The sequence below is a fragment of the Symphalangus syndactylus genome, chromosome 2 (genome assembly GCF_028878055.3).
Source record: "Symphalangus syndactylus isolate Jambi chromosome 2, NHGRI_mSymSyn1-v2.1_pri, whole genome shotgun sequence".
NCBI lineage: Eukaryota > Metazoa > Chordata > Mammalia > Primates > Hylobatidae > Symphalangus > Symphalangus syndactylus.
In genome coordinates, this window is record NC_072424.2 from 107,807,598 (window position 1) to 107,835,526 (window position 27,929).

Below are 27,929 nucleotides of genomic sequence, written 5' to 3' on the forward strand. Positions count from 1 at the left end.
CTCCATCTCTCTCTCTCCCCCCCTCCATCTCTCTCTCCCTCTCTCTCTCTGTCCCCCTCATCAAGTAGGTGTTTCCTGCCTCTGCTTCTTTATAAAACCTCTGTTGTTCATTTCCCACAGTTTTAGTTTCTAATGTTCCCTCTTAAAACATGAGCTCCTGGCATGGAACCTGTTTTTTCCCTTCTCTTCTCATCTCTTCTCATCTCTTCTCCTCTTCCCTCCCCTGCTCTCCCCTCCCCTGCTCTCCCCTCCCCTCCCCTCTCTTTTCTAGATGGATTCTCACTCTGTCACCCAGGCTGAAGTATGGTGGCGCAATCTTGGCTCACAGCAGCCTCCACCTCCTGGGTTCATGTGATTCCCCTGCCACAGCCTCCCAAGTAGCTGGGATTACAGGTGTGCACCACCACGCCTGGCTAATTTTTGTATTTTTAGTAGAGATGGGGTTTCATCATATTGGCCAGGCTGGTCTCGAACTCCTGACCTCAAGCCATCTGCCCATGTCTACCTCCCAAAGTGCTGGGATTATAGGCGTGAGCCACCGTGCCTGGCCCTTTTTTTTGTTTGTTTCATTGTTCCTCAGGCAGCATTTTATTTCCAGGAGGAAGCCGGCCCTGCAGCCCTTCCCTTTAGTATTTGTCTCGATGTACTTTTCTGCTTATTCTGTGTGGACCTTGGGTCACTTCCATAGAGGCCCTGGGGGATGTCCCCTACTAGGCTCTATCCTCTTGCCTGCCTCAGCTCGCAGCCTGCACAGTCAGTCATACTGTCCCGACAAACCAGGGCCATGAACCAGGTGCTCTTCCTCAGTGCCAGGGTGCATTCTACCCTTGTTCTGTTAATTCCTCAAAAAACTGGAAATAGCCCCACCTGCCCCACGCACACAGCTTAACTTTTGTGTCTTTTCAGAGCTACCTTCTATTTTATATCACTGAGATGAAGGGTGTAAATTCCTCAGTTCCTCTGCGCTCTGCCTTGAAATGTCTGTTTCTTTCACCATCATTTCCCCTGCCCTTCTTTTTTACCCCGGATGAACTTCCAGGCCCCTGGCTCTTCTGGGACCTTGTTCCTTCAGTCACATTTTTTCCTTAAGTTTTCCGATTTTTTTCTTCTCTTTGTATACTCTACCTTAGCCTGTTCCAGTCTCATCCCCAAAGTACCTTTCTCTCAGCTTTGCTAACCATCAGGCTATTATATTTTTCCTTCATTTCCAGTATTTGTCAAATTAATCCAAAATATATAAAACTAATATTAACTGCTCCATTATTTTTATCACTTACGTATTCTTTTTGCACCTAAAAATCTGCTTCTCACTATATTGACTGTTTTCCTTCCTTTTCAAGATTAGCAGCCACTCAATGCACTGGCCTTTCTATAGTCCTCAACTTCTTGATCTCTTAGGGAAAATGTTTTGAGCATCCTGCTTCTAGAAGCTCTCCCTTCCTGTAGCTTCTGTGGTAGTGTTTTGTCTTGACTTCCTGTTGTTTTCTTCTTTTATTCTAAGTTCTTCCACTTCCATCTCCTATCCTCCTCACTGTGGATGCAAACCACAGTTCACTTTTTGTCTTGGTTCTTGGGAAGAGGAGCCGGGAAGAGAGACTGAGAGATACCAGTCCTGGAAGTCAGAGAAGAGCTAGGCAGAGTATCAGTCAGGGACGTGTGAGTTCACAGATGCATCACTGCTGGCTTAGATTTGGAAATTCTGTCATTTCCGTCTTGCTTGCCTTTCAGGTTTGCCTCCTAAAGGAAAGAAAGCGTGGTGCTGGGCATCCTACCTGGAAGAGGAGAAAGCGGTGGCAGTGCCGGCGAAGCTGTTCAAGGAGGTATGGGCCCTCCTAGAGACATGATCTGTAAGGGCACAGGAGCTGGGATACCAGCCTGAATTAGGATTGTTGTTTCCACTGAAATTTGACTTGGGATCATTTTTTCAGCATGCAGTTTTTGATGCGTGTGTTTATATGGAGGGCAGTTAACATTGACATGTGTGTACCTCCCCGTGCCACATGTGTGGGTGCACACTGACACATGTGTGCTCTTTTCTCTCAGCATCTTATGGGCTTGTGATCATGAGTTTTAACAGGGATACTAATACTACCATGAATAACTAGCAGATGAAAAAAAAATATTAGGAAATTTCATGTCAACATTGTGGCTTTGAGAGACTAAAAATGAGTTACTACGATTTACGTACTATCACAACAAAACATCTAAAAATGGGTCACTATATTAGCTATGATAAAAGTATTTTATCTTAAGTGATTTAAAATCAGTTAACAATATAGATATCAGATGTAGTTCTGAGTAGCAGTTGGTGTCCCTGGACTAAACCAAGAGTTGGGGTCCTGGTGTGGTGGCACACACCTGCCTACAGTCTCATCACTTTGGGAAGTTGAGGCAGTAGGATCACTTGAGGCCAGGAGTTCGAGACCAGTCTGAGCAACATAGTGAGACCCTGCCGCTAAAAAAAAAAAAAAATTAAAAATATAGCGGAGCGTGGTGTTCAAAGTTGCAGTGAGCTACGATCCTGCCACTGCACTCCAGCCTGGACAACAGAGCAAGACCCTGTCTCTAAACAAACAAACAAAACACATACAAAAAAACAAGGGTTGGTAAACTTTTTTGGTAAAGGGCCAGATAGTAAATATTTTAGTCATTTCAGAGCATGTGGTCTCTGTTGCACCAACTCAGGTCATTGTAGCACAAAAGCAGCCATAGAGAATATGTAGACAAGTGGGCATCGCTATGTTCCAGTAAGATTGTTTACAAAAACTCATGGTGCACTGGATTTGACCCACAGACTGGAGTTTGCTGACCCTTGGTTTAAATTATTTCATTATATTTAATCATGGTATATAATTAATCTGCCATAGATGTATTTTTATGTAGGTGTGAACATAGCAAGCTTTTAAAAAGTGATGAATAGTAAATGTTAGTAAATGTTAGGACAATTACATGTACATTAAGAATATTTAATTTAAATATAGTAGTAATTACATATAAACTTGTTCTCTGTAATTGTTTTCTGTAGCTTTGGTCCTTTAGAGAATAGACTTTTTCACATTAAAAAAAAAGTTTAGGGGGTGGAGCCAAGATGGCCGAATAGGAACAGCTCCGGTCTCCAGCTCCCAGCCCCAGCGACACAGAAGACGGGTGATTTCTGCACTTCTGCTTGAGCCACCGGTGCTGACACCCAGCCAAACAGCGTCTGGAGTGGACCTCTAGTAAACTCCAACAGACCTGCAGCTGAGGGTCTTGTCTGGTAGAAGGAAAATTAACAAACAGAAAGGACATCCACACCAAAAACCCATCTGTACATCACCATCATCGAAGACAAAAAGTAGACAAAACCACAAAGATGGGGAAAAAACAGACCAAAAAAACTGGAAACTCTAAAAAACAGAGCACCTCTCCTCCTCCAAAGGAACGCAGTTCCTCACCAGCAACGGAACAAAGCTGGATGGAGGATGACTTTGATGAGTTGAGAGAAGAAGGCTTCAGACGATCAAACTACTCTGAGCTACGAGAGGAAATTCAAAACAATAGCAAAGAAGTTAAAAACTTTGAAAAAAAATTAGAAGAATGGATAACTAGAATAACCAATGGAGAGAAGGGCTTAAAGGAGATGATGGAGCTGAAAGCCAAGTTTCGAGAACTACGCGAAGAATGCAGAAGCCTCAGTAGCAGATGCGATCAACTGGAAGAAAGGGTATCGCTGATAGAAGATGAAATGAATGAAATGAAGAGAGAAGGGAAGTTTAGAGAAAAAAGAATAAAAAGAAATGAACAAAGCCTCCAAGAAATTTGGGACTATGTGAAAAGACCAAACCTACGTCTGATTGGTGTACCTGAAAATGATGGGGAGAATGGAACCAAGTTGGAAAACACTCTGCAAGATATTATCCAGGAGAACTTCCCCAATCTAGCAAGGCAGGCCAGCATTCAGATTCAGGAAATACAGAGAACGCCACAAAGATACTCCTCGAGAAGGGCAACTCCAAGACACATAATTGTCAGATTCACCAAAGTTGAAATGAAGGAAAAGATATTAAGGGCAGCCAGAGAGAAAGGTCGGGTTACCCACAAAGGGAAGCCCATCAGACTAACAGCTGATCTCTCAGCAGAAACTCTACAAGCCAGAAGAGAGTGGGGGCCGATATTCAACATTCTTAAAGAAAAGAATTTTCAACCCAGAATTTCCTATCCCGCCAAACTAAGCTTCATAAGTGAAGGAGAAATAAAATACTTTACAGCCAAGCAAACGCTGAGTGATTTTGTCACCACCAGGCCTGCCCTAAAAGAGCTCCTGAAGGAAGCACTAAACATGGAAAGGAACAACCGGTACCAGCCCCTGCAAAAACATGCCAAATTGTAAAGACCATCGAGGCTAGGAAGAAACTATAGCAACTAACGAGCAAAATAACCAACTAACATCATAATGACAGGATCAGATTCACACATAACAATATTCACGTTAAATGTAAATGGGCTAAATGCTCCAATCAAAAGACACAGACTGGCAAACTGGATAAGGAGTCAGGACCCATCAGTGTGCTGTATTCAGGAAACCCATCTCACGTGCAGAGACACACATAGACTCAAAATAAAGGGATGGAGGAAGATCTATCAAGCAACTGGAAAACAAAAAAAGGCAGGGGTTGCAATCCTAGTCTCTGATAAAATAGACTTTAAACCAACAAAGATCAAAAGAGACAAAGAAGGCCATTACATAATGGTAAAGGGATCAATTCAACAAGAAGAGCTAACTATCCTAAATATATATGCACCCAACACAGGAGCACCCAGATTCATAAAGCAAGTCCTGAGTGACCTACAAAGGGACTTAAACTCCCACACAATAATAATGGGAGATTTTAACACCCCACTGTCAGCATTACACAGATCAACGAGACAGAAAGTTAACAAGGATATCCAGGAATTGAACTCAGCTCTACATAAAGTGGACCTAATAGACATCTACAGAACTCTCCACCCCAAATCAACAGAATATACATTTTTTTCAGCACCACACCACACCTATTCCAAAATTGACCACATAGTTGGAAGTAAAGCTCTTCTCAGCAAATGTAAAAGAACAGAGATTATAACAAACTGTCTCTCAGACCACAGTGCAATCAAACTAGAACTCAGGATTAAGAAACTCAGTCAAAACCGCTCAACTACATGGAAACTGAACAACCTGCTCCTGAATGACTATTGGGTACATAATGAAATGAAGGCAGAAATAAAGATGTTCTTTGAAACCAACGAGAACAAAGACACAACATACCAGAATCTCTGGGACACGTTCAAAGCAGTGTGTAGAGGGAAATTTATAGCACTAAATGCCCACAAGAGAAAGCAGGAAAGATCCAAAATTGACACCCTAACATCACAATGAAAAGAACTAGAAAAGCAAGAGCAAACACATTCAAAAGCTAGCAGAAGGCTAGAAATAACTAAAATCAGAGCAGAACTGAAGGAAATAGAGACACAAAAAACCCTTCAAAAAATTAATGAATCCAGGAGCTGGTTTTTTGAAAAGATCAACAAAATTGATGGACCGCTAGCAAGACTAATAAAGAAGAAAAGAGAGAAGAATCAAATAGATGCAATAAAAAACGAAAAAGGGGATATCACCACCGATCCCACAGAAATACAATCTACCATCAGAGAATACTACAAACACCTCTATGCAAATAAACTAGAAAATCTAGAAGAAATGGATAAATTCCTCGACAAATACACCCTCCCAAGACTAAACCAGGAAGAAGTTGAATCTCTGAATAGACCAATAACAGGTTCTGAAATTGTGGCAATAATCAATAGCTTACCAACCAAAAAGAGTCCAGGACCTGATGGATTCACAGCTGAATTCTACCAGAGGTACAAGGAGGAACTGGTACCATTCCTTCTGAAACTATTCCAATCGATAGAAAAAGAGGGAATCCTCCCTAACACATTTTACGAAGCCAGCATCGTCCTGATACCAAAACCTGGCAGAGACATAACCAAAAAAGAGAATTTCAGACCAATATCCTTGATGAACATTGATGCAAAAATCCTCAATAAAATACTGGCAAACCGAATCCAGCAGCACATCAAAAAGCTTATCCACCATGATCAAGTGGGCTTCATCCCTGGGATGCAAGGCTGGTTCAACATACGCAAATCAATAAATGTAATCCAGCATATAAACAGAACCAAAGACAAAAACCACATGATTATCTCAATAGATGCAGAAAAGGCCTTTGACAAAATTCAATAACCCTTCATGCTAAAAACTCTCAATAAATTAGGTATTGATGGGACGTATCTCAAAATAATAAGAGCTATCTACAACAAACCCACAGCCAATATCATACTGAATGGGCAAAAACTGGAAGCATTCCCTCTGAAAACTGGCACAAGACAGGGATGCCCTCTCTCACCGCTCCTATTCAACATAGTGCTGGAAGTTCTGGCCAGAGCAATCAGGCAGGAGAAGGAAATAAAGGGTATTCAATTAGGAAAAGAGGAAGTCAAATTGTCCCTGTTTGCAGATGACATGATTGTATATCTAGAAAACCCCATTGTCTCAGCCCAAAATCTCCTTAAGCTGATTAGCAACTTCAGCAAAGTCTCAGGATACAAAATTAATGTACAAAAATCACAAGCATTCTTGTACACCAATAACAGACAAACAGAGAGCCCAATCATGAGTGAACTCCCATTCACAATTGCTTCAAAGAGAATAAAATACCTAGGAATCCAACTTACAAGGGATGTGAAGGACCTCTTCAAGGAGAACTACAAACCACTGCTCAATGGAATAAAAGAGGATACAAACAAATGGAAGAACATTCCATGCTCATGGGTTGGAAGAATCAATATCGTGAAAATGGCCATACTGCCCAAGGTAATTTATAGATTCAATGCCATCCCCATCAAGCTACCAATGACTTTCTTCACAGAATTGGAAAAAACTACTTTAAAGTTCATATGGAACCAAAAAAGAGCCCGCATCGCCAAGTCAATCCTAAGCCAAAAGAACAAAGCTGGAGGCATCACGCTACCTGACTTCAAACTATACTACAAGGCTACAGTAACCAAAACAGCATGGTACTGGTACCACAACAGAGACATAGATCAATGGAACAGAACAGAGCCCTCAGAAATGATGCCGCATAGCTACAACTATCTGATCTTTGACAAACCTGACAAAAACAAGAAATGGGGAAAGGATTCCCTATTTAATAAATGGTGCTGGGAAAACTGGCTAGCCATATGTAGAAAGCTGCAACTGGATCCCTTCCTTACACCTTATACAAAAATTAATTCAAGATGGATTAAAGACTTATATGTTAGACCTAAAACCATTAAAATCCTACAAGAAAACCTAGGCAATACCATTCAGGACATAGGCGTGGGCAAGGACTTCATGTCTAAAACACCAAAAGCAATGGCAACAAAAGCCAAAATCGACAAATGGGATCTCATTAAACTAAAGAGCTTCTGCACAGCAAAAGAAACTATCATCAGAGTGAACAGGCAACCTACACAATGGGAGAAAATTTTTGCAACCTACTCATCTGACAAAGGGCTAATATCCAGAATCTACAATGAACTCAAACAAATTTACAAGAAAAAAACAAACAACCCCATCAAAAAGTGGGCAGAGGACATGAACAGACACTTCTCAAAAGAAGACATTTATGCAGCCAAAAAACACATGAAGAAATGCTCCTCATCACTGGCCATCAGAGAAATGCAAATCAAAACCACAGTGAGATACCATCTCACACCAGTTAGAATGGCCATCATTAAAAAATCGGGAAACAACAGGTGCTGGAGAGGATGTGGAGAAATAGGAACACTTTTACACTGTTGGTGGGACTGTAAACTAGTTCAACCATTGTGGAAGTCAGTGTGGCGATTCCTCAGGGATCTAGAACTAGAAATACCATTTGACCCAGCCATCCCATTACTGGGTATATACCCAAAGGACTATAAATCATGCTGCTATAAAGACACATGCACACGTATGTTTATTGCGGCACTATTCACAATAGCAAAGAGTTGGAACCAACCCAAATGTCCAACAACGATAGACTGGATTAAGAAAATGTGGCACATATACACCATGGAATACTATGCAGCCATAAAAAATGATGAGTTCGTGTCCTTTGTAGGGACATGGATGAAACTGGAAACCATCATTCTCAGTAAACTATCGCAAGGACAAAAAACCAAACACCGCATGTTCTCACTCATAGATGGGAATTGAACAGTGAGAACTCATGGACACAGGAAGGGGAACATCACGCTCCGGGGACTGTTGTGGGGTGGGGGGAGGGGGGAGGGACAGCATTAGGAGATACACCTAATGCTAAATGACGAGTTAATGGGTGCAGGAAATCAACATGGCACATGGATACATACGTAACAAACCTGCACATTGTGCACATGTACCCTAAAACCCTAAAGTATAATAAAAAAAAAAAAAAAAAAAAAAAAAGTTTAAATGTAGCTAATTCCTTGAATCAATAATGAATGCGTGTGATTCAAAATATAAAAGTACTACAATAGTATAAAGAATGTCTCTCATAGCCCTGTCCCTCAGGCACCAGATTTGCCTCTTCTGAAATAACCAGTGTTACCAGTTCTTAATATTCCTTTCCTGGAAAATTATATGTTCATATAAGCAATATATATATACACACAGATCCTTCTCTTTCTGTCTTAAACCAAATGGTAACATATGTTGTATACTTTTTGGACTTTGCTTTTTTTGTTTAACTTGACAGTTTGAAGATGATTCCATCTGAGTCATGAATCTCTTCACCATTCTTTTATAGCAATACATAGTATTCCATCTTAGGCCTGTTCCTGTAATAATTTATGTTACTCCCTATTGATTTGCACATACATACATATATACTTTCAAATCTTTTGCTATATGCTTTAGCGAATAATCTTCTATACCAGTCATTTTTCACATGTGTGAGAATCTCTTAGATGATTTCCTAGAATTAGAATTGTTGTATCAAAAAGAATATTTTGATTGATATTATGAAATTGCTAGAGGTTGTACCAATTTTCATTCTTCCTAGTGATGTATGCTTGTATCTGTTTTCCTACAGCTTTACCAACACAGTTTTGTCAAACTTTTTGATCTTTATCAACCTGATAGGTGAACCATATCTTAGTGTAATTTTACTTTCTATGTCTCTTCTGCATGAGGTCGAGCGTCTTTTCAAATAGGTAAAAGACAAAGGGTATGTGGCATTACATTTCCTTTCCTGGGACCTATTTATAGCCTTGGTCCATTTTTTCAGTGGGTTATTTATTGATTTCTTTTTCTTTGGATTTTTAGAAGTTATGTATTTGGTTAAATAGTCTTTATTTTTAAAATGGTAACTATTTACATCTTTAACTAGGCCTTTGGGATAAGGAACTAAAGCTGCTGTCATTTTGCATTTTAGCATCAATCCTTTCCATATAACAAAAATGGATTCAAAGTTGGCATGAAATTAGAAGGCGTGGATCCTGAGCATCAGTCTGTGTACTGTGTCCTCACCGTGGCAGAGGTAAGCTTTGCCTCATCTTTATTTTTAAAATAAAATGGTGATTATGGGGATTTAAAATGAGGAAAAACTGCCATTGGTTGTATTTCATGCCAGGCATGGTGCTTACTGTTTTGTGTGCATTATTTCATTTGATCTTTATAAGAATCCTGTGCATGTTGTGGTTTTTCTCAAACTCTGTTGTGTAGGTTAGGGAACTGAGGCTCCGAGTGATGAAGTGATGGATACAAGACCACACAGCTTCAAAGTGGTAGAACCCGGATTTGAACCAGTGTCTGTCTGATGCCATAGCCCTTGCCATAAGAAACAGACCAACAGATAACTTATATGTTTTTTTTTTTTTTTTTTTTTTTAGTATTTCAAGGTATCTCTGTGAAATTTTTCAGGAAAAAAATGACCAAGCCAAATATATAAATATATATCTCAGTCTAATATTATTACTGAGAGTACTTTAAAAACTGTGACCACACAGCTTCAAAGTGGTTGAACCAGGATTTGAACCCATGTCTGTCTGATTCTATAGGCTTTGCCATACTGTATTCCTTAACATAAGGAACAGACCAACAGTTACTTATTTTTTTTTTTTTTTTAGTATTTTAAGGTATCTGTATGAAATTTTTCAGGAAAAAATGACCAAGTCAATTATACATACATATATTACTGAGCGTACTTTAAAAAATGTGTTTCCTCATATGCTAGCCTTCTTCTTGCTCCCTCCCTTGAGCCAGATATACCTCCCTTGGGGTGTATACCTCCCTTGAGGTATATCTATTTTAAAAATTCCTCCCAAAAGAATAAGATAGTCTTATGTACTAATTTTAGGTATTATACTATTCCTTAATTACCTAGTGAACTTGTAAGAAGGTTGGCTTCTGCAGAACACAGTACCATGTGCTGGATGATGACAGCCTCAGTCAGTGATAACATACAGTTACATAGGGCATACTGTGTGCCAGCAGCCAGTCCAAGTACTTTTCATCTGTTAGCTCTTTTTTTTTTTTTTTTTTGAGATGGAGTCTCACTCTGTCACCCAGGCTGGAGAGCAGTGGTGTAATCTTGGCTCACTGCAACCTCCACCTCCCAGGTTCAAGTGATTCTCCTGCCTCAGCCTCCCGAGTAGCTAGGACTACAGGTGCGTGCCACCTTGCCTGGCTAGTTTTTATATTTTTAGTAGAGACAAGGTTTTGCCATGTTGGCCAGGCTGGTCTCAAACTCCTGACCTCAGGCGATCCACCTCAGCCTCCCAAAGTGCTGGGATTACAGGCGTGAGCCACCACACCCAGCCCATCTGTTAGCTTTTATTAGTTCTCAAAACAACCTTTTGAGATAGAACCCTTTCCCTCCCGTTTTTCAGATGAGAAACCTGAGGCATTGAGTGTTAAAGGAACTTGCAGCTTGTAATAATGTAATATGTAGTGAAAGGAAATAACCAGATTCTCTTACTCATATCAGAAAACTGTTATGGAACATTTGTGTAGATTTTATTTACAGTGAGAATACTGACACTCTCAAACTTGATCAGACATTGTATGTTCTTTCCTTCCTGGACTCAAGTTTTTGTTAGACCTTTTTGAATTGGAAGAGGAGGGTCAGAGTTTCTTGGTGGATGATTTGTGTTTGTCCTTTGAAGTGGATGATATTGCCCAGCAAGAGCACAAGGCGTGAGTTTCTAGCCCTGAAGAATACCATCATGTAAGAGGTGGGTGCAGGAGAAAGAATAGAGCAGGATCCTGAAAAGGAACAGCGAGAGACAGAGAAAGGAACCAGGAGAGGGGCCTGCAGTAGGAACCAGGGAGAGCAGGCAGTTAAAGTGGGGAAGAAGCAGCAGTGTCAGATGCTGTGGTTGGTCTCGAGGAGCATGAGGGAATTGTGTCTTGCGCCAGGGCAACTGGAGTGTTTGGGGACAGAATTGAGTTTTACAAAATCATTGTGAGGAAGCGGTAAGTATAGACTGCTTTTGAGAAGTTTAGCTATAAAAGAGAAAGGGAATTTTTATGAGATGTGTCTGTTTTTCAGCTTTTGGTTTTTGCAGATTTATTTTACCTTCCCTATTTTTTATTATAAAAGTAATGTTTGCTCATTATGAAAACTTCAACTATTAATAGTGTAAGAGTGCATATTAATAAAAAATAAAAGTCCTGTTTCAGATCCCCCTTCCTTCCTCCCATATTCCATGTCCCAGAGAGCATGACCCTTAACAGTTGACTGTGCCTTCCAGATGTTTTCTCTGTGTATAAAAATATGTACTGCATTTTGTTTTTGACACATACACAAACACATGCGTGCACACACACACTTTTTTTTTTTTTTTTCTGAGACAGGGTCTATCTCTGTAACCGAGGCTGGAGTGCAGTGACGTGAACATGGCCTCACTGCAGCCCCAACCTTCTGGGCAGAAGCGATCCTCCCGCCTCAGCCTCCCATGTAGCTGGGACCACAGGCATGTACCACCTGATGCCCAGCTAAAATTTTTTTTTTTTTTTTTTTTTTTTTTTTTAGAAATGGGGTCCTGCAGTGTTGCCCAGGTTGGTCTTGAAGTCCTGGGCTCAAGCAGTCCTCCCTTCTTGGCATCCCAAAGTGCTTGTATAACAGGCATGAGCCACCACACCTGGCATACATATTCTTTTTAACCATTGGGTAGTTCTCCATTTTATAGAATCGACTTTAATTCATTTAACTGCTCTCATATTGAACAACTGAGTGATCTTCATTTTTTCATTATTCAAAAAAAAAAAGGTCCAGTGAGCATCCTCTGACCTCTATTAAGTAGGTCTAGGATCTATCTCTAGAATTGCCAGGTGAAAAGTATGGACATATAAATTACATTTAAATTTTTGATGCATATTGCTACTTTTCATATTAATTTTGTCTTTTTTCTCTCCTTCCCTCCCTCCTTCCCTTCTTGCCTTTTTTTTTTTTTTCGCCCCTTTGCAATTCAATGGTAAGATAATGTAGTATTTGAATTCTGAAGAAGCCACTAAGGAGTAGAGTATTGGAAGATTCAGAGAAAAGGCCTGGGAGAAGATGGGACCCAGAGTATATGTGGAGATCCAAGTCTTAGGCAGAAGGAGGAGTCTCTTGCATTACAACAGGAAGGTGGAACAGGAAGAAGTAGGGCTCGTGGATACAGGGAGGCTTGTCTGTTTGGAGGCACACATTTGGGAAATCTTCTTTGGGTTAGAAGGCAAATTACTGGCTGAGAGTGAGGATGGAGAAAGTGGGATTAGAAGCTGAAGGAGAAGGAGGGGGATTTGAAAAGACCTCAGTGAAGAATGGGAGAGGGAGTTGGACAGGACCATCTAGGAGAATTGCTAGGCAGTGGCAAAGCCCAGCATTCAGATGGAGTTGATTTTTGTTGGTCCATTTTCATTATTCGCAGTAGTTATGCTCCACAAATTACCTTGTATGGAACCATTGCTCTTAGGGGAAATAGAGGGTTAGCTTCCTGTGAGCCTCTGGTCACATTTTCGTCTACTTATCAGTATGTAACCTTATTTTATGTGTGTTTCTGTTTAAAGACACCTCATTTAATATGTATTGTTCGTTCATTAAAAATTGAACTCACAAGTAAGAGCACTATCACTCCTGCCTGATGAAGCTTATCTAGCACAAGTGTCTTCTCTGTAAGGCAACATCACAACCTTTTGGCATTTAGGGACACTAAACAACACCTCAGCACTATGTCGGGACATTTTAAACAGTAGCATCGCCCAAGAAAAGCACAAAAATGTAGAACATGTGGCACTAAATGGACCACACAAAAGACACTTGTTTCCAGTATAAGAACTGAAACAAGAAGGTAAAGCGCCTTCTTGATTGACTTCAGCTGGGAACATGCATGTTGAGTGACTCAAAAGTGTTGTCAGTCTGTGCATGTCCACGAACACTGTGAGTATTATTACAAACAAATTGTAGCAAGTAGATAACTTCACAAATATGGAATACAGTACGTGAATAATGAAGACTGGTGTTATGTCATTTTTTCCTTCCCATCACCATTTACTAGACTTGGTTAGGTGGAAACAAGATGGATACCTGAAATGATAGAATGTCACCAGGCAAATATTTTGCAAAGGATATCAGGGCAGACATTTTAAAATGTTGGCAAGAAAATGTTTTCTAAATGATTGCTAGGAAAGGAAGGCTGGGGGTGAGGAGAGCTGCTAGGGAGGAAGTAGAGGGATCAGTGTGAGACTAGAGTTTCTGTTGAGATGGAGGAAGAGGCATCTGGGGGCTGGGTTTGCAGACTGGAATAGGAGTATGTGTCCCAGGGTTGGATTTTTAAATTTAATACTAAGCAGTAGAGCAGTTCTTCCTGGGAACTGGATTCATGGGAGTGAGGGCTTGAAGTAGAGAGGAAGGGAGCCAAAATGCCAGGGTATTGGATAAGTCATCCATATGGATGATGAAAGTACTCAGATGGAAAGGAAGAGAATAAGCCAGGGCTAAGTGTTTGGGTGGTTAGCATGGGGGAAGAAGAGGAGGAGAGTTGCTTCAGCCACGTGGCTCGAGCCTCAGCGGGGGAGAACTGGCTTAGGATCCGTGGTGTGGTGGGAGGCAGCAACCCGTCCTGTGTCTATGGGAGGTAGAGTTGGGAACATGAGCACCCTTGGGGAAAGGCTTGAGAAGGACGAGGTAGGTATGACTGTGGGCAAGGAGGGTCAGGATGTAGGAGATTGTTTCTCAAAGCATAGCTTTCCAGTGAGCCTGAGATAGAGACTATGGGGAGAACAGAGAGAGCTTGGCTCAAGGGAGCAGAAGCTTAGAACGGTGTGCCCACAAGGAACTAGAGGCTGTAAGTTACTAAAGGGCTGAGCTCTTAGGATCAGCCAGAGATAGCTGACTGTGAGAGAGAGGAGAGAAGCAGCCCTCTTTGCATGGGGTGGCTGCAGGGAGTGGGGGTAGCTCCTACTTTACTTGAGAGATTGTATTTCCCAGGGATTCTAGTCTCAGCTCTATGGAGAGACTCTGTTCTCTCTGGGGGGAGTCAGCTTAGTTGTAAATTTTATATATGTGGTATATCAATACATTCTAATTGAAAAAATACTGATACATAAGAGAAAATATTAAAAGTCCATCATTCCCATTTTGCTCCTTCCTTTTCACTACCACTTCCTAGAAGAAATCATTATTAACATTTTGGCAAATATTCGTCCAGACTTCTTTTTACTATGTGTTTACTTATGTATGCATATGTGTGTATATTAATGTATGTAGATAAATGCATATACTTACGTATATGTATACACACATAATACACATATGTATACATAATCATATACCCATAAATACATGTGGACCCCCACATGTCTAATTTTCTCATAAACTAACTCACTCTGTGTTATGTGTTCTACCACTTGAATTTTAGCAATATGTTTTAGAGAACTTTCCATGACAGTAACTGTACAGCTACCTCACTATTTGAGGATTAATTGCTCTGGCTCTGCACTCTGGTCTAAGTTCATCATTCAGGGTTCTGCAGGACAGACACTCCTGGAGCGGGGAGAGATCTGGCGTGGTATGTGTTTCTACTTGAACACATCTGCTTGTGTTAGTGGGAAGAAGTGTGAGGGGCTGAACCTTCTCTCTAAGAGTTCAGGGCAGGGTGTGATCCAACTCAGGTCTCGTAAGCCTATATGACCTTCTAAATCAGAATGTCTATAAGTGGGGCCCTGTAGGCATATGTACGGCATTTGTTATACAGAGTACATTCTTACTAGCATTCTTAGGAGCCTGTCTCATCCAAGTAATAAACTAGGAGAGACGCTTTTCTTTCTTTCTCCAACCCAGCTTTGGTGGAGAAAAAAAAGCTTGACTTCTGTGCATATGCACTAGTTGTGGTCTGCAGCATTCAGTGCAGGGCAGACCGTCCACTCTGGGGCCATGCTAGAGCTGAGTGTGCTATGCTGGTGTGCCTTCCAGCTTACCTTGGGGACACATCTTGGTACAACATAGGGAGTGGAGAAAGGACCTGCATTTGTGGGATATTATGCTTTGCCCCCTATCCGTGTGCTCCTAATGTAACTGAGAATGTTGCCAGAATGCCACAGCTCAGCTCTTCCCAATTTAATAGCTTCTGTCTTTAGATTCTGGATATTTGTTTAGTTGTTTTATTACTGTTAATGTGGGTGGTTTGATTAACATTAAGACTATATCATACCTGGTGTCCATGTTTATTTTTGTATATATATATGAATATTCTGAGTTAAAAAAATAATTCAAGCTGTTTTACCTGTTTCAGGTTTGTGGATACCGGATAAAGCTTCACTTTGATGGGTATTCTGATTGCTATGACTTCTGGGTGAATGCAGACGCTCTGGATATCCACCCAGTTGGGTGGTGTGAGAAAACCGGCCACAAACTCCATCCTCCAAAAGGTTTTGTCACTTTTTGTTTTATATTTTAAATTCAGTAAAAACTCATTTTCTTACATGCTACATTAGAATTGTTAAGAATTCAGACTTTATGAAAATTCAAATAGGCACAAATTTAACCTTATTATTCATGATGAAACCATGTTTATTAAAGTAAAAGAAATAAAAATAGAATCCAACTTAGGAAAATAAAGTACGTTCATATGCTTATTTTCATGTAAAATAACATTTGCATGATACTCAACTTTGACTACAAATAATGTTTACCTGCAAATTTCTATTATTAAATACATACATCTTTTAAAAAACTGGTTTGAAAAATTAGTTTAGGGCCGGGCGCGGTGGCTCACGCCTGTAATCCCAGCACTTTGGGAGGCCGAGGTGGGCGGATCATGAGGTCAGGAGATCGAGACCATCCTGGCTAACTCGGTGAAACCCCGTCTCTACTAAAAATACAAAAAATTAGCTGGGCGTGATGGCGGCGCCTGTAGTCCCAGCTACTCGGGAGGCTGAGGCAGGAGAACGCCGTGAACCCAGGAGGCGGAGCTTGCAGTGAGCCGAGATCGTGCCACTGCACTCCAGCCTGGGTGACAGAGCGAGACTCCGTCTCAAAAAAAAAAAAAAAAAGAAAAATTAGTTTAAATTAGTTTACATAACTAAGTTTAGTGTAAACTGGTTTAAACTAATTTTTCAAATCAGTTTTTCATTATATAGAAAATCCTGAGAAATTATGCATGACCATATAGATCTTAATATTTAGGAGATGGGCAAGAAGACTATTTAAAAATTGGCTTAGGTGGGGGGTTGAACTCATAGCAATTACCTTTCTTATATTTGAGTACTTTATATTATAGTTCCCCAGTGATTTTCCTATTTCATGTTTACATCAAAGTTCAAGAATAACAGATATCTTTTTCACTGTCTCCCTAAAGTATTTCTTAATTTTTTTTTGAGACAGAGTCTTGCTCTGTCGCCCAGGTTGGAGTGCAGTGGTGTGATATTGGCTCACTGCAGCCACTGCCTCCCAGGTTCAAGCGATTCTCCTACCTCAGCCTCCCGAGTAGCTGGGATTACAGGTGCCTGCCACCACACCTGGCTAATTTTTGTGTTTTTATTAGAGACAGAGCTTCATCATGTTGGCCAGGCTGGTCTCAAACTTCTGGCCTGAAGTGATCTGCCCACCTCGGCCTCCCAAAGTGCTGGGATTACAGGCGTAAGCCACCATGCCCGGCCATATTTAGTAATATCTTATTCCCTTCTTTTTCAATCATTACATTTATTTTGGTTTACTTTATGTCAAAAATTCAGGTTACTGGGTTGATATTTTTGGCCTATCTCAGGACTTTAATGCATTAGCCATCCCTTTGTTTTAAGTGAAAAAATAATGGCAGAGTGGTATTTTCAGATAGCTGAAGGATTAAACAAAATAGCATAGAAAAGGTGAGGGTGAAAAGGAAAATCTGTAGGCCTTTTCACGAATTGATCTCTTATATATGGTAAGTTATTAGCTGTTTTTTTCGTGCTGCCTTCTGGACTTTAATGAATGTAAAATAAAGCATATTCGCAGATAAAATAAGATGCTCAATTTCCTTTTTAAAGGAAATGTTAACTTCAGTGAAATTGTAAAAATTAAGGGGGGGACATTTCCCTTATTGTAATTTGCCAGCATCCTTACTTCATAAACCTTTAATTGTCCTACTTGAAGTGATAGGCCAAAAAGATTTTACCTGTTTCATTTCTATTATTTCCACCTTCCCACTTGTTCCTATAAGTTAGTCTTCCCAAAATAGAGTAGGTGAGAGAAAGATAAAGAATTTTGACTACTCTAGTTCAGTATTTATACTGCTGAGGAACTCTACCTAAATACTGGTAGAAATACCATGATAATAAGTGTCCTGGGTATAATACATAGTTGTTTCCTTATTCCTTTTCTTTATCTCCATTACCATTCATTCAGAATTGGAAAATAATAATACAGTTTGTTGAAAATAAACATAGTCTAAATATACATAGTTATGAATTATGAGTTAAATTTTGTTTATTTAAAAAGTCATTTGATTGATTTTGGCATGTTAGAGATAAAAGTAGGACTGGAAAACTAAGTGTAAAATATTTTGGTATTTGAATCAATCTGTTCATATGTGCTTACTCTAGGATATAAAGAAGAAGAATTCAATTGGCAGACCTATCTTAAGACATGTAAAGCTCAAGCTGCTCCTAAGTCATTATTTGAAAATCAGAATATAGTAAGTACATACAAAACACGTTTCCTTTCAAAGGAAGAAGTTTTTTGAGTGTCTCATAGGATCAATTACAAGTGATAACAAGGAACTATAATAAATTTTATTGCCTTGGTAAATAGAGTACTCTTATCTTAATTAAAGTTTAAAATTAGCTTAAAATCTTCATGAATAAATATGTTTTATAGCCATATTATGGTTGTCTCTTTTATTGCGTAGTAGAAGACAAGATAGTACAAGATTCAGGTGAGATTTACAATTAAGATGCATAAAAAATTAAATTGGCTGAGATATTTTATTGTTATTATCACTTATATGGGAGTGCTGTTCAAATGGGATTCACATAGCCAGATGAAGGCAGCCCTGTTTCAGTTTACATGTGGGAGGTCACCGGAGACTGTGACGTATCTTCACTCTAGCTTATAGCTTTATTTACAGTAAACAAAAGCAAAATCTGGATGTGTGTGTCTTTTCTACTTCTTGACCTGTTTTCCCTCTTTCCATAACATGTTCCTCTACTGGCAGACTTGATCCATGACATTTTTCTTTTCCCAAGTTCTGATCTAATTGGAAAGAATAAAGGGCAAGCCAGTGGAAAACCAAAATGCCATCTTTACAGATGGTCAGAGCTAAGTTGGAGGACGTGCATGGCTTGTATCTGCAGACAAGTAAGCTTGATTCTGAGCCCTAGAATTGAAGAGATTTAATTCTCCTTTCACGCCCCTCCCCCAAGCCCGGAGAACACTAGACCCTTGGGGAGCAGAGTGGAAACTGTGCACCCTGCAGCCCAGCTTTCTCTCTAGTATCATCAGTTCCTCCTTCCCAGAGTCACCAGGCTGGTAGCAGTGAGTGAGACAATGGGGAGAAGCAGTAATGTTTCACTAACAGCATTCCCTCCAAATGGAAATAAATAAATATCAAGAGCAGGAGAAACCTCCTCACTCCAAAAATCCTCCATTTGGGAAACAGTGTTAACCAGTTGGTTTGAGAGCATCAATCTAATGGCTGAAATGTTCTCTGATTTAATCAAACACAAACCAGGTTGAATTAGAGAACTGACAAATTGTGTTTGTGTGCATGCGTATGTGTGTTTAGGTTACTAATAGTGTTAATGGGCCAGCTTATTATTTTAAAACATCTTAATTGAGAGGATAGTTTAATTGCCGAAGTGTAACAGTGCATTGTCAGTTGGTATTCTCTGTCAAAACTTATCCCAGGGAGGAAGGTCAGTTGGGTGGAAAACTTAGCAGCCTGCTGTCTCTGCTCCAAGTTTCCTAATCCCTGTCTGGTCCTCTGATGATGACTTCAGTCAGGGATTTGATAAACTGCCTTGAACCGTCTTCCTAAATTCTATGCATTGCTAGCATACAATTTAGTCTTGGGCTCTCCATTTCGTATCTAAGAGACAATTAATTTTTCCATTTCTAGATTCCTCTGCCTCAGAATACTCAAACATTTTTGATCAGAACTCTGATAAATTTCAGTACTTAAATGCATAGTAAAGATTTCTGTATAGCATCAGTGCCTGTTCCATCTATTCAGACACAACTTATTCTCACATTTTCAGATACACGGCTGTCTACATTTTTACAATGAAAGCTGTATAATCATAGTAAAATGAGAGATAGCATATATTTTGCCTAAAGTAGTTAGAATAATATCCATATAATTGAGTCTAACAGAAGTTTTTTGTTTGTTTTTTGTTTTGTTTTGTTTTTAAGGAAGGAATGACTTGTAGTGTGTTACGATTGGCACAATTGGTATCTAGATATGCTAGTCTATAATATGTAGAGATAGATAGACTAAGATATTATTCCTCACAAAAGATTGTAAGAGATATTTATATATTACTATACCTTAAGCACTAACTCTTACAGAACTTTTATTGTTTTTGTTCCATGTTCTGAATGACTGATCACCTGTGGATTTCTTTAAGTTACCAACTATTTTGAATAGCTGTGTGCATCAACAGCCAATTCTTTTGCTGCTGTTAGGAATAAAATGTATCTGTAGTGTTGAGTAAAAGTTGTAATAATTTGCAGCCTTTCATATATGAAGATGACCTACTTTTGGTAGAGTACTCTTTTGAGAGATATTTTCAGAAGTGGGAGTGAATTTGTACTGACTCATGCACATTTTTAACTTAAGTGCATATTTTGTGTGAATAATTTTCATTGTTAAGTCTGTAATCAAGAAAAGAAGGACAAAATGTGAACTATATGGTGAATAAAACTTGCCTACCTATTATAGTTTTCTAATTAAGGCATCAAAACACATGTTAAAATTAATTATTTTAAATTCTGTGAGGTGATGGATATTTTCGTTTTGAGGCCCAGATAGCTAATTGGGTGTAGCAGTAGAACATTTTTTTTTTTTTTTTTTATTGCTGCTTGTTGGAAAGCGACCCTGCTGTGAAACTGCAGATTTTTAAATTATGTGAATACAGCAGTGGATGCTGGGCCTTTGAGCAGGAGGTGCAGAGAGTGTGCAGGTCTTGCGGTTGTTAAGTGTGTGCTTATCTCTAATTAAATCTGTGTGTTTCCATAGACAGTGATCCCATCGGGCTTTCGAGTTGGTATGAAGCTTGAGGCAGTAGACAAAAAGAATCCCTCATTCATCTGTGTTGCCACGGTAACAGATATGGTGGACAATCGTTTCCTGGTACATTTTGACAACTGGGATGAGAGCTATGACTATTGGTGAGACATTTTCCGTTGTTGTGTGCTTTTAAAAATTTAATGTTTATCCAAGTAAATGGTTTAAAAACAGTAATAGTGCAATGCGTATAACAAAAAAAACCAGTGTTCTGCCCCACTTTTTCCTATTACAGATTTTTAATTTTTTACCTGTTCCATATGGGATATATTTTAAATAACATCCTTTAATTCTGCTTTATGATTGGTATTTTAGTTGACTTCCTACTATGAAAGTGCAGTCTGCACACTCCACATTCTCAACATATGTTCACGCGTATTTTAATCTTCCCTTCTTATTTTCTAAATATTCGTAATAGCTGACTACAAAATATATTGAAGAATATTATTTTTAATCCTTGCAGTTTTTAGATATCTTGCACAAAGTTGTAAAAGCAACATATTTTACAATTATGTAATTATAAAATAATTATAATAAAGCCATTATATTTTGATTAAACAGTTGAAATAAGGATTTTTCATACCAAATTCATGTTCATTGATTGCTGTAATTCAGTTTCCTGGTAAAAGGCATTTCTAAAGTGTTTAGTTCCTTCTAGAGTATACTTGAATTGAGAACATTTTAGAGAAGTAACAGATATCTTTATAAAATATGACTTGTGTTGTAGGATAAGTTAATATTAACTTACATAAATATTGCTAAATGTCAGGGAGGTTTGCTTTTTGACCTTATTTTTTAGTATCCGTATATTTAAACATTCAGTAGAACCATCGATAATTTCCGTTACTTCTCAGATGGAATTCTTAGACACTCATCAGTTTTACTTGCATTGTTTTAAAAAAGAAGAGATGTTGAAATTTATTTACTATTCATATTTTTAAAATGCTTTCTATTATATGTTACCTACGCTTTTTGCAGAATTTTTTTAAAATGTAGACAGTTAGTTCCATGATTAGATTACATAGACCCAAGTACAGTTGGCCTTCTGCATCTGTGGGTTGCACATCCATGGATTCAACCAACCGCAGATCAAAAATATGAAAAAAAGAAAAATAGCAATACAATAATAAAAATAATACAAATACACAGTATAACAATTATTTATGTAGTGTAACTACGTAAATAATTGTATAAATGCTGTGTAAATACATAGCATTTACATTGTATTAGGTATTATCAGTAATCTAGAAATGATTTAAAGTATAAGGGAGATAAAGTAAACAGAAAGATGTGTGTAGGTTATATGCAATTACTATGCCATTTTATAAAAGGGACTTGAGCATCCTTAGATATTGGTGTCCAAAGGGGCTTCTGGAACCATCTCCTGCTGATACCAAGGCATGACTGTGCTTTTGAATATTTTGTTTTCCCCAGCTTTTTTCTGCAGAGCATAATTTTTCCTTATAGGACATCTTTATATTCAGTTTATAATAGAAGTTTTTCATTGAAATACAGTCAATTTCTAACATATACAAAAGTAGAATAATAGAGCAGCCCTACTGCAGCCTTTACTCAGCACCAACAATTACCGACTTATATCCAGTATGTTTCCTTTGTATTCCTACTCCTAAAATCCCAACTCTGGGATTGTTTTGAAGTCAATGACAGATATCAGAGCATTTCAGTATATATCTTCTAAAGAGAGGAATTATTTTTATTTTTTAAAAAATAATAATAACTATGATATTACTAACATACTTAAATATTTCTCCCTGTTGTTTTAGTGGGATTTTTGTTAATTTTTAGCTTGATGGTTTTAGGTCCAATGAGGTGTACACTTTGTGATTGCCTTGCTTGACCTCATTTAATTTACAGATACCTATTCCTCTCCTTTCTTCCTCGTTGATTGTAGCTTTTGTTAAAGACACCAGGTTGTTTGTACTGTTGAGTCTCATAGTTTGATTTGCTGATTGAAACCTCATCTTATTTACTGTGTTCTTCTGCTCCTCCTATTTACTGTAAATTGGTGGTTTTTGTTTTACTTAAAATTGTCGGGCCTGCACGGTGGCTTATGCCTGTAATCCCAGTAATTTAGGAGGCCAAGGTGGGAGATCACTTGAACCCAGGAGTTTGAGACCAGCCTGGTCAACATAGCAAGATCCCTGATTCTACATAAAAATTTCAAAAACAATAAAGATTTTCTATACATATTTTGAATGGGTGAGTGGATGAGAAAACTTTAACTTTGGAAACAGTCTAAATCTGTCCTGAATCAAACCTGTTTGTCTCCTTCTGTCCTTGGTGGGCTATGATGATGGCACTACTGGGGCGATAACTGTGCTCCAGGCCTTTTCTTAATAAATAATGCTGAGACAATGACTAGAATCTGTGAAAATGAGAATATTTTGTTTTTAAAGTTATGGTTTATTTGGGGAGGATTTTTTGTAAAGCTTTTGCCTGATTTAAACAAAATAGGTGAATGTCAGTTTATTTTTGTGGTCTCTTAAGTATTACAGTGTTTTAAAGGTATAAGTTGCTGATTTGACATAAGATACGTTGCCTTTGAAAACATTCTTGTGGAAAAAAGTAAGGGGAGAGTCTAGAAGAATTCACCACATTCATTTTTCGATGCCAAATGTCTAGGGAACAAACAGGAAGGATCCTGGGTTCTAAAAAAGATCCTGGATTCTAAAAAGATCCTGGGTTCTAAAAATACAAAGAAAAGAAAAAAATTGATCTCTTTTAACTCGAGTTTTGTGCTTTTATGAGCACGAACTAATTATTTTTAGGATGGAATGTACTTTGAGGATTACTTAGACTTCCAGCTACTGACATGAAATCATATTTTGTTAATTGTCTGAAAACGAAAACAGTGTGTTTTCTTCCTCAACATGCAGTTAAGGCACAATGGAAATTGCTTAAGTGCTCTGGAATTTCTCCACTTTTACTAAATATTATGCTCTTTGATCTTTGAATTTTGGAATGGTTTTTATCTGCATAAATTACTTAGGTATGTAATTGAGGTTACAGATTGAATTGCCTTTCCCAATTTAAAATAGTTTGGAAATGAGATATTTTTTGCTTTGAACTGAATAGTAATTCTATATCTCTTTTTTACATTAGTGGGAATTTGAAAATATATATATGTCTGTATGCATTTCTGTTACTACATGTTTAGTTGCAATACAACATTTCTAACTTCCTAAGAGGAACATGATAAAAATTTATGTAGGATTGAAAAAGTAGTTTTCTATAAAAGGAAAATAGCATATATTAGAATAAAAATGGCTTCACCTCTGGGTTTCTTCTGTGCTTTTGTTACTGATAGTTGGTAGCTGTTCGATTCTATCTCCTTGACAGTTGTTAGATTTAGGAATAATCCTAGATATAATAGAATATTGGCACTAGAAAGGACTTTAGGGACCCAGGAAGGTAGGTCAGTACCACGGGGAGGGTACCTCCAGGTTACCAAGCTGCCCTCCCACCACTGCAGCCTCTTTCCTGATTATCTACCTGAAGGTTGGGCTCTAGGGCAGAACACAAAGAGAACAGTCACCTCTTTTCTTCCAAGCACTAGGAAGGAAACTTTCTTTTAAAAAATGTTGTTTTCGTGTACCCTTATCTTTTGGGATCCAGGAAGGATTGACAACAGGATTTGGCCCATTGTTTAGTAGAAGGCCTAAATGAATGAGGTTGCAGCTTCAGCCATTTTTGATTCCATTGTACTTTGGTGTCCCAGTGGAGTCAGGGCAAAAATTAGCAACGAAAAGATCTATGAAAAAGAAAAAGGTTGTTAGTGAATTAGAACAAATATAGCAGTGGCCTTTTCCCGATTGCCTGTAAGTGTAGGGTAAACTTTTTTTTAGAGATGAATCTCTTTTACATTTACAGATTAAGAGCAATAGTAATTTTATGTGTCTCCCTAAAATCATGTTGAAAAGTTGTCAGTTTCTTAGAGCAGTGTCAGTTAATAGGCTTGTCACTATTTGGTTAAAGTTGGGAAGCACTGGTTGGTGGTGGTGATGGGAAGGCCGTGGAGATGAATGGAACCTGGGCTGTTCTGAACTTCAGCTCTGAGGGGCTCACGGTCTGGGGAAGGAGAGAAACTAAACACCACTGTGTTGGCTGCAGGGCTAGATGGTGGTTAGTGCTTAATTTTTAGAACCAACCACTTGGAGGGAAGGACTGACTCAAGCTCACTGGAGGGCTCTTAGGGAGGGCTTCTTAGAGGACATGGGGATTTGAGCTGGACCAAGAAGGAATGGGTACTTAGAGGTTGGGATGGAATATTCTTGGCTAAGGAAAGCACTTGCTTGTGTTTTGGCCCAGGGGTAGGATGTGTTTGGGTAATGGCAGCCAGTTTATTCAGCGCATTACGTAACACCTCTAAACTTTAGTTGTCTTCTGAAAGGGATTAATAATACCTGTCCCATCAGGTGTCGTGGGGATTAAAGTAAGAGTTTTAGGAACAGAAACTGATTTGCAAAAGGTTGAAGAGCGATAAGGGATATTAAGCAGAGAAGTTTAGTACTGAAGGCAAATGGATTATTGCTTAAGAGGAAGTTGACTTCTGAGGAGGGTTCCCTGCACCATGAGCATTTTTGAGCTTGGTTTTTAGGCAGAAGGCAGGAAGCCACTGTGGAGGGAGAGAGTGGAGATTTCTGAAACTATGGGTAATATTGGTGGCATCAAGTTTAGGAGCAGCTAGCCTCAGGAAGAAATAAACTTTCTTTTCACTCAGCCTGGAGAAAAGGAAGAAGTAAAAGGAAAATTTGATACGAGGGTGATGAGATGCTATCACCTTTATCTCTTCCAAGTATTCGTTGTGTTAATGAAAGATTTTAAGCTTGAAGCAAATTAATAATATTTCAAACAGCTACTGTGGGTAATAGAATTGGACATCAATTAGGGATGGAAAGGATCACTTGATGACTCAGGCTGATGAGGTTTGGGGTTTAGTAGTAAAGTGCAGAGTAATGGAGGCCCTGAAGAGTTCACATATAAGGGGAGCCAGGAGAGTTGGGTACTGGGTAATAAGTTGGCAGAGTCATCATGCTCTGGGTTATAGGCAGTGGAGAAGCCAAGTGTCCTGTATTTCTTCAAATAATCTAAACCACTCTTGCTTAGTGGAGAGACTTTGATGTTTTCCATAAGTAAGCGTCTTGCAATGTTCTCCTTTGACTCTGCCTGAAACTGCAGAGCCCAGCATGTGTGCATTAGTTTATGTTTAACTTTTGGCTGTGACTGACAAAACCAGAATCCCTTTCTTTTCTACCCAAGTGCTTGGTGAAATCACTTAACCTCTTTGATTTCCATAAAATGAGGATCTTCATGTCTCCGAACTTTATCCTTGTATCATAAGCATGGATTTTTTTTTTTTTAAATAAGTTATTTCTTTGGTTTCTGGTCCTTTTAGAATTTACTGTCTGAGTCTCATTGGGTCTTAGCAGTCATTATGAATAATTTGCACTTATACGTGAAATGTACTTCAAAAATTTGAAATGGAGACTTCTTTCATGATATACATAAAAACCCAAAAGAAAGGAAGAGTACAGCAATCAATGTTTTGTCATACTTTTTACCTTTAGTTGTTCTTCGTATTTCTTTTCAGTTACATTTCTACTTTTGAACACTAGATGGGACTAAGAGATGACTTGTTTTACAGTAGTAGCAGAAAGGCTATCACAGCCTTCCAACTTTTGAGTGAAGTGTTGTTTGCTTATTAAGAAAATATAAGTAAAATAGATAAAAACAGTAATATTTTTATCTTCTCTATTGAGACAGCTTCTTTGTTTTAAGTGGTGACTTTGATCAATATCTAGATATTATTTAAACTTTATATTAGATTCAGATAGTACAAGAATGAGTGACCATTAAGAGACCACAGTATTTTCCTTAATTGCAATTTATATGTCCAGTAAAATCAAAAGAGTAATGTTCAGTGTTTCTACTTTAAAATAAACACTGTGAGTCCAGCAGATAATTATAAAAACTACTTTCTAAATTCCGTTAGATTGAGAAGGCAAAATTAAACAAATATTATATATTTGTTATTTTTTCATTTTTTATGATGCTCTCTATGAATTAACATCCTTCCCTAAAATAAAGGCAGTAAGATATTAGTAATAATCCATAACCAAAATGATTTTTTTAGGAAAACACTAGGATATCTGGAAGTAGAGCTCCATAGCCTTGTTTGTATAATTTATAAAAGTGCATCTTAATGAATTGTGTATTAAAATATCTTTTAGGAAAATATGTATTGTAAAAAATATAGTGATTGCAGCATGAACTTGGCATTGACCTAGCAGTGCTTGTTTTTTTTTCATATTCCTAAAATAATGGTAAGAAAAATAGTTTGTGGTAGGGACAGTATGAGATAACAACTGAATAAAGGAAGAAGCCTTTAAGTATTAAGGAAAAGGTATTTTCTACTGAAGTAAATTCTGAGAACAGTCAGCATTCAGTAGTGGTTACATGAACTCACCATGTATTATTGTCCGAGGCTGCGCCTTTAGAAAGTTTGGCTTGGTTGACTGTGTGCTAATCTCACCCACTTAGGACATTTTGTAGAAAATTATTTGTTTCACTTTTCATAAGACTTCCTTATTCCCTGGAAACTCCAGCCACACTGTTACCTTCCTGGCTTTCTGCCTTCTAGTTTCCCATCAAGAGGGCTGTGTTGAGATTTCCTGATCTCAATATAGACTCAACAGACCTCCTAGTTAGTATAGCAAGGCTGATTGGACTCCTTGGCATCTTTTAGACCAACATCTTCCAGACTATTCTGCAGAACACTCGGGTTCCATATGATGTTAATAGGCTGAAACATGTTGCATGTTGAGAAGAGGAAAACGTAGCAAAAGTGTGACTAGGAGCAAGGAATTAGATGTACCAGGTACGCATGCTGATAAAGAGGCTTTGGAAAAATAGATGCTTGACTGTAGTAGAGATGACAGAAAGGAGAAGAAAGAGGTAGAGAAAAGAATAATAGTTTGTCTTAATACCTGGTCTCTGTTATTCTAATGGGTAACAGAAATAGCATGTTGGTTATTAAGGATGATTGGGCTCCCTGTCTTTGTACATTTACCTTAGCGATGCTGAAATAATTTTAGTTTGCCTATGTACATACAGTCTAAGTTTATTGTTCCACAAGATTT

The 27,929-nt window shown here is 38.5% G+C and overlaps 1 protein-coding gene across 17 annotated transcripts in view; it reads left to right on the forward strand.

Annotated features, from left to right (window-relative positions):
- Window positions 1–27,929, forward strand: part of L3MBTL3 (L3MBTL histone methyl-lysine binding protein 3) — a 129,576-nt gene that overhangs the window by 37,516 nt on the left and 64,131 nt on the right. For all 17 annotated transcript variants that reach the window (XM_055263768.2, XM_055263803.2, XM_063621796.1 and 14 more), the window contains 5 exons: window positions 1,729–1,820; window positions 9,459–9,563; window positions 15,802–15,937; window positions 18,089–18,180; window positions 20,722–20,873. In XM_055263768.2, coding sequence (XP_055119743.2) covers window positions 1,729–1,820; window positions 9,459–9,563; window positions 15,802–15,937; window positions 18,089–18,180; window positions 20,722–20,873 — 577 coding nt within the window. The remainder of the gene's footprint in view (window positions 1–1,728; window positions 1,821–9,458; window positions 9,564–15,801; window positions 15,938–18,088; window positions 18,181–20,721; window positions 20,874–27,929) is intronic.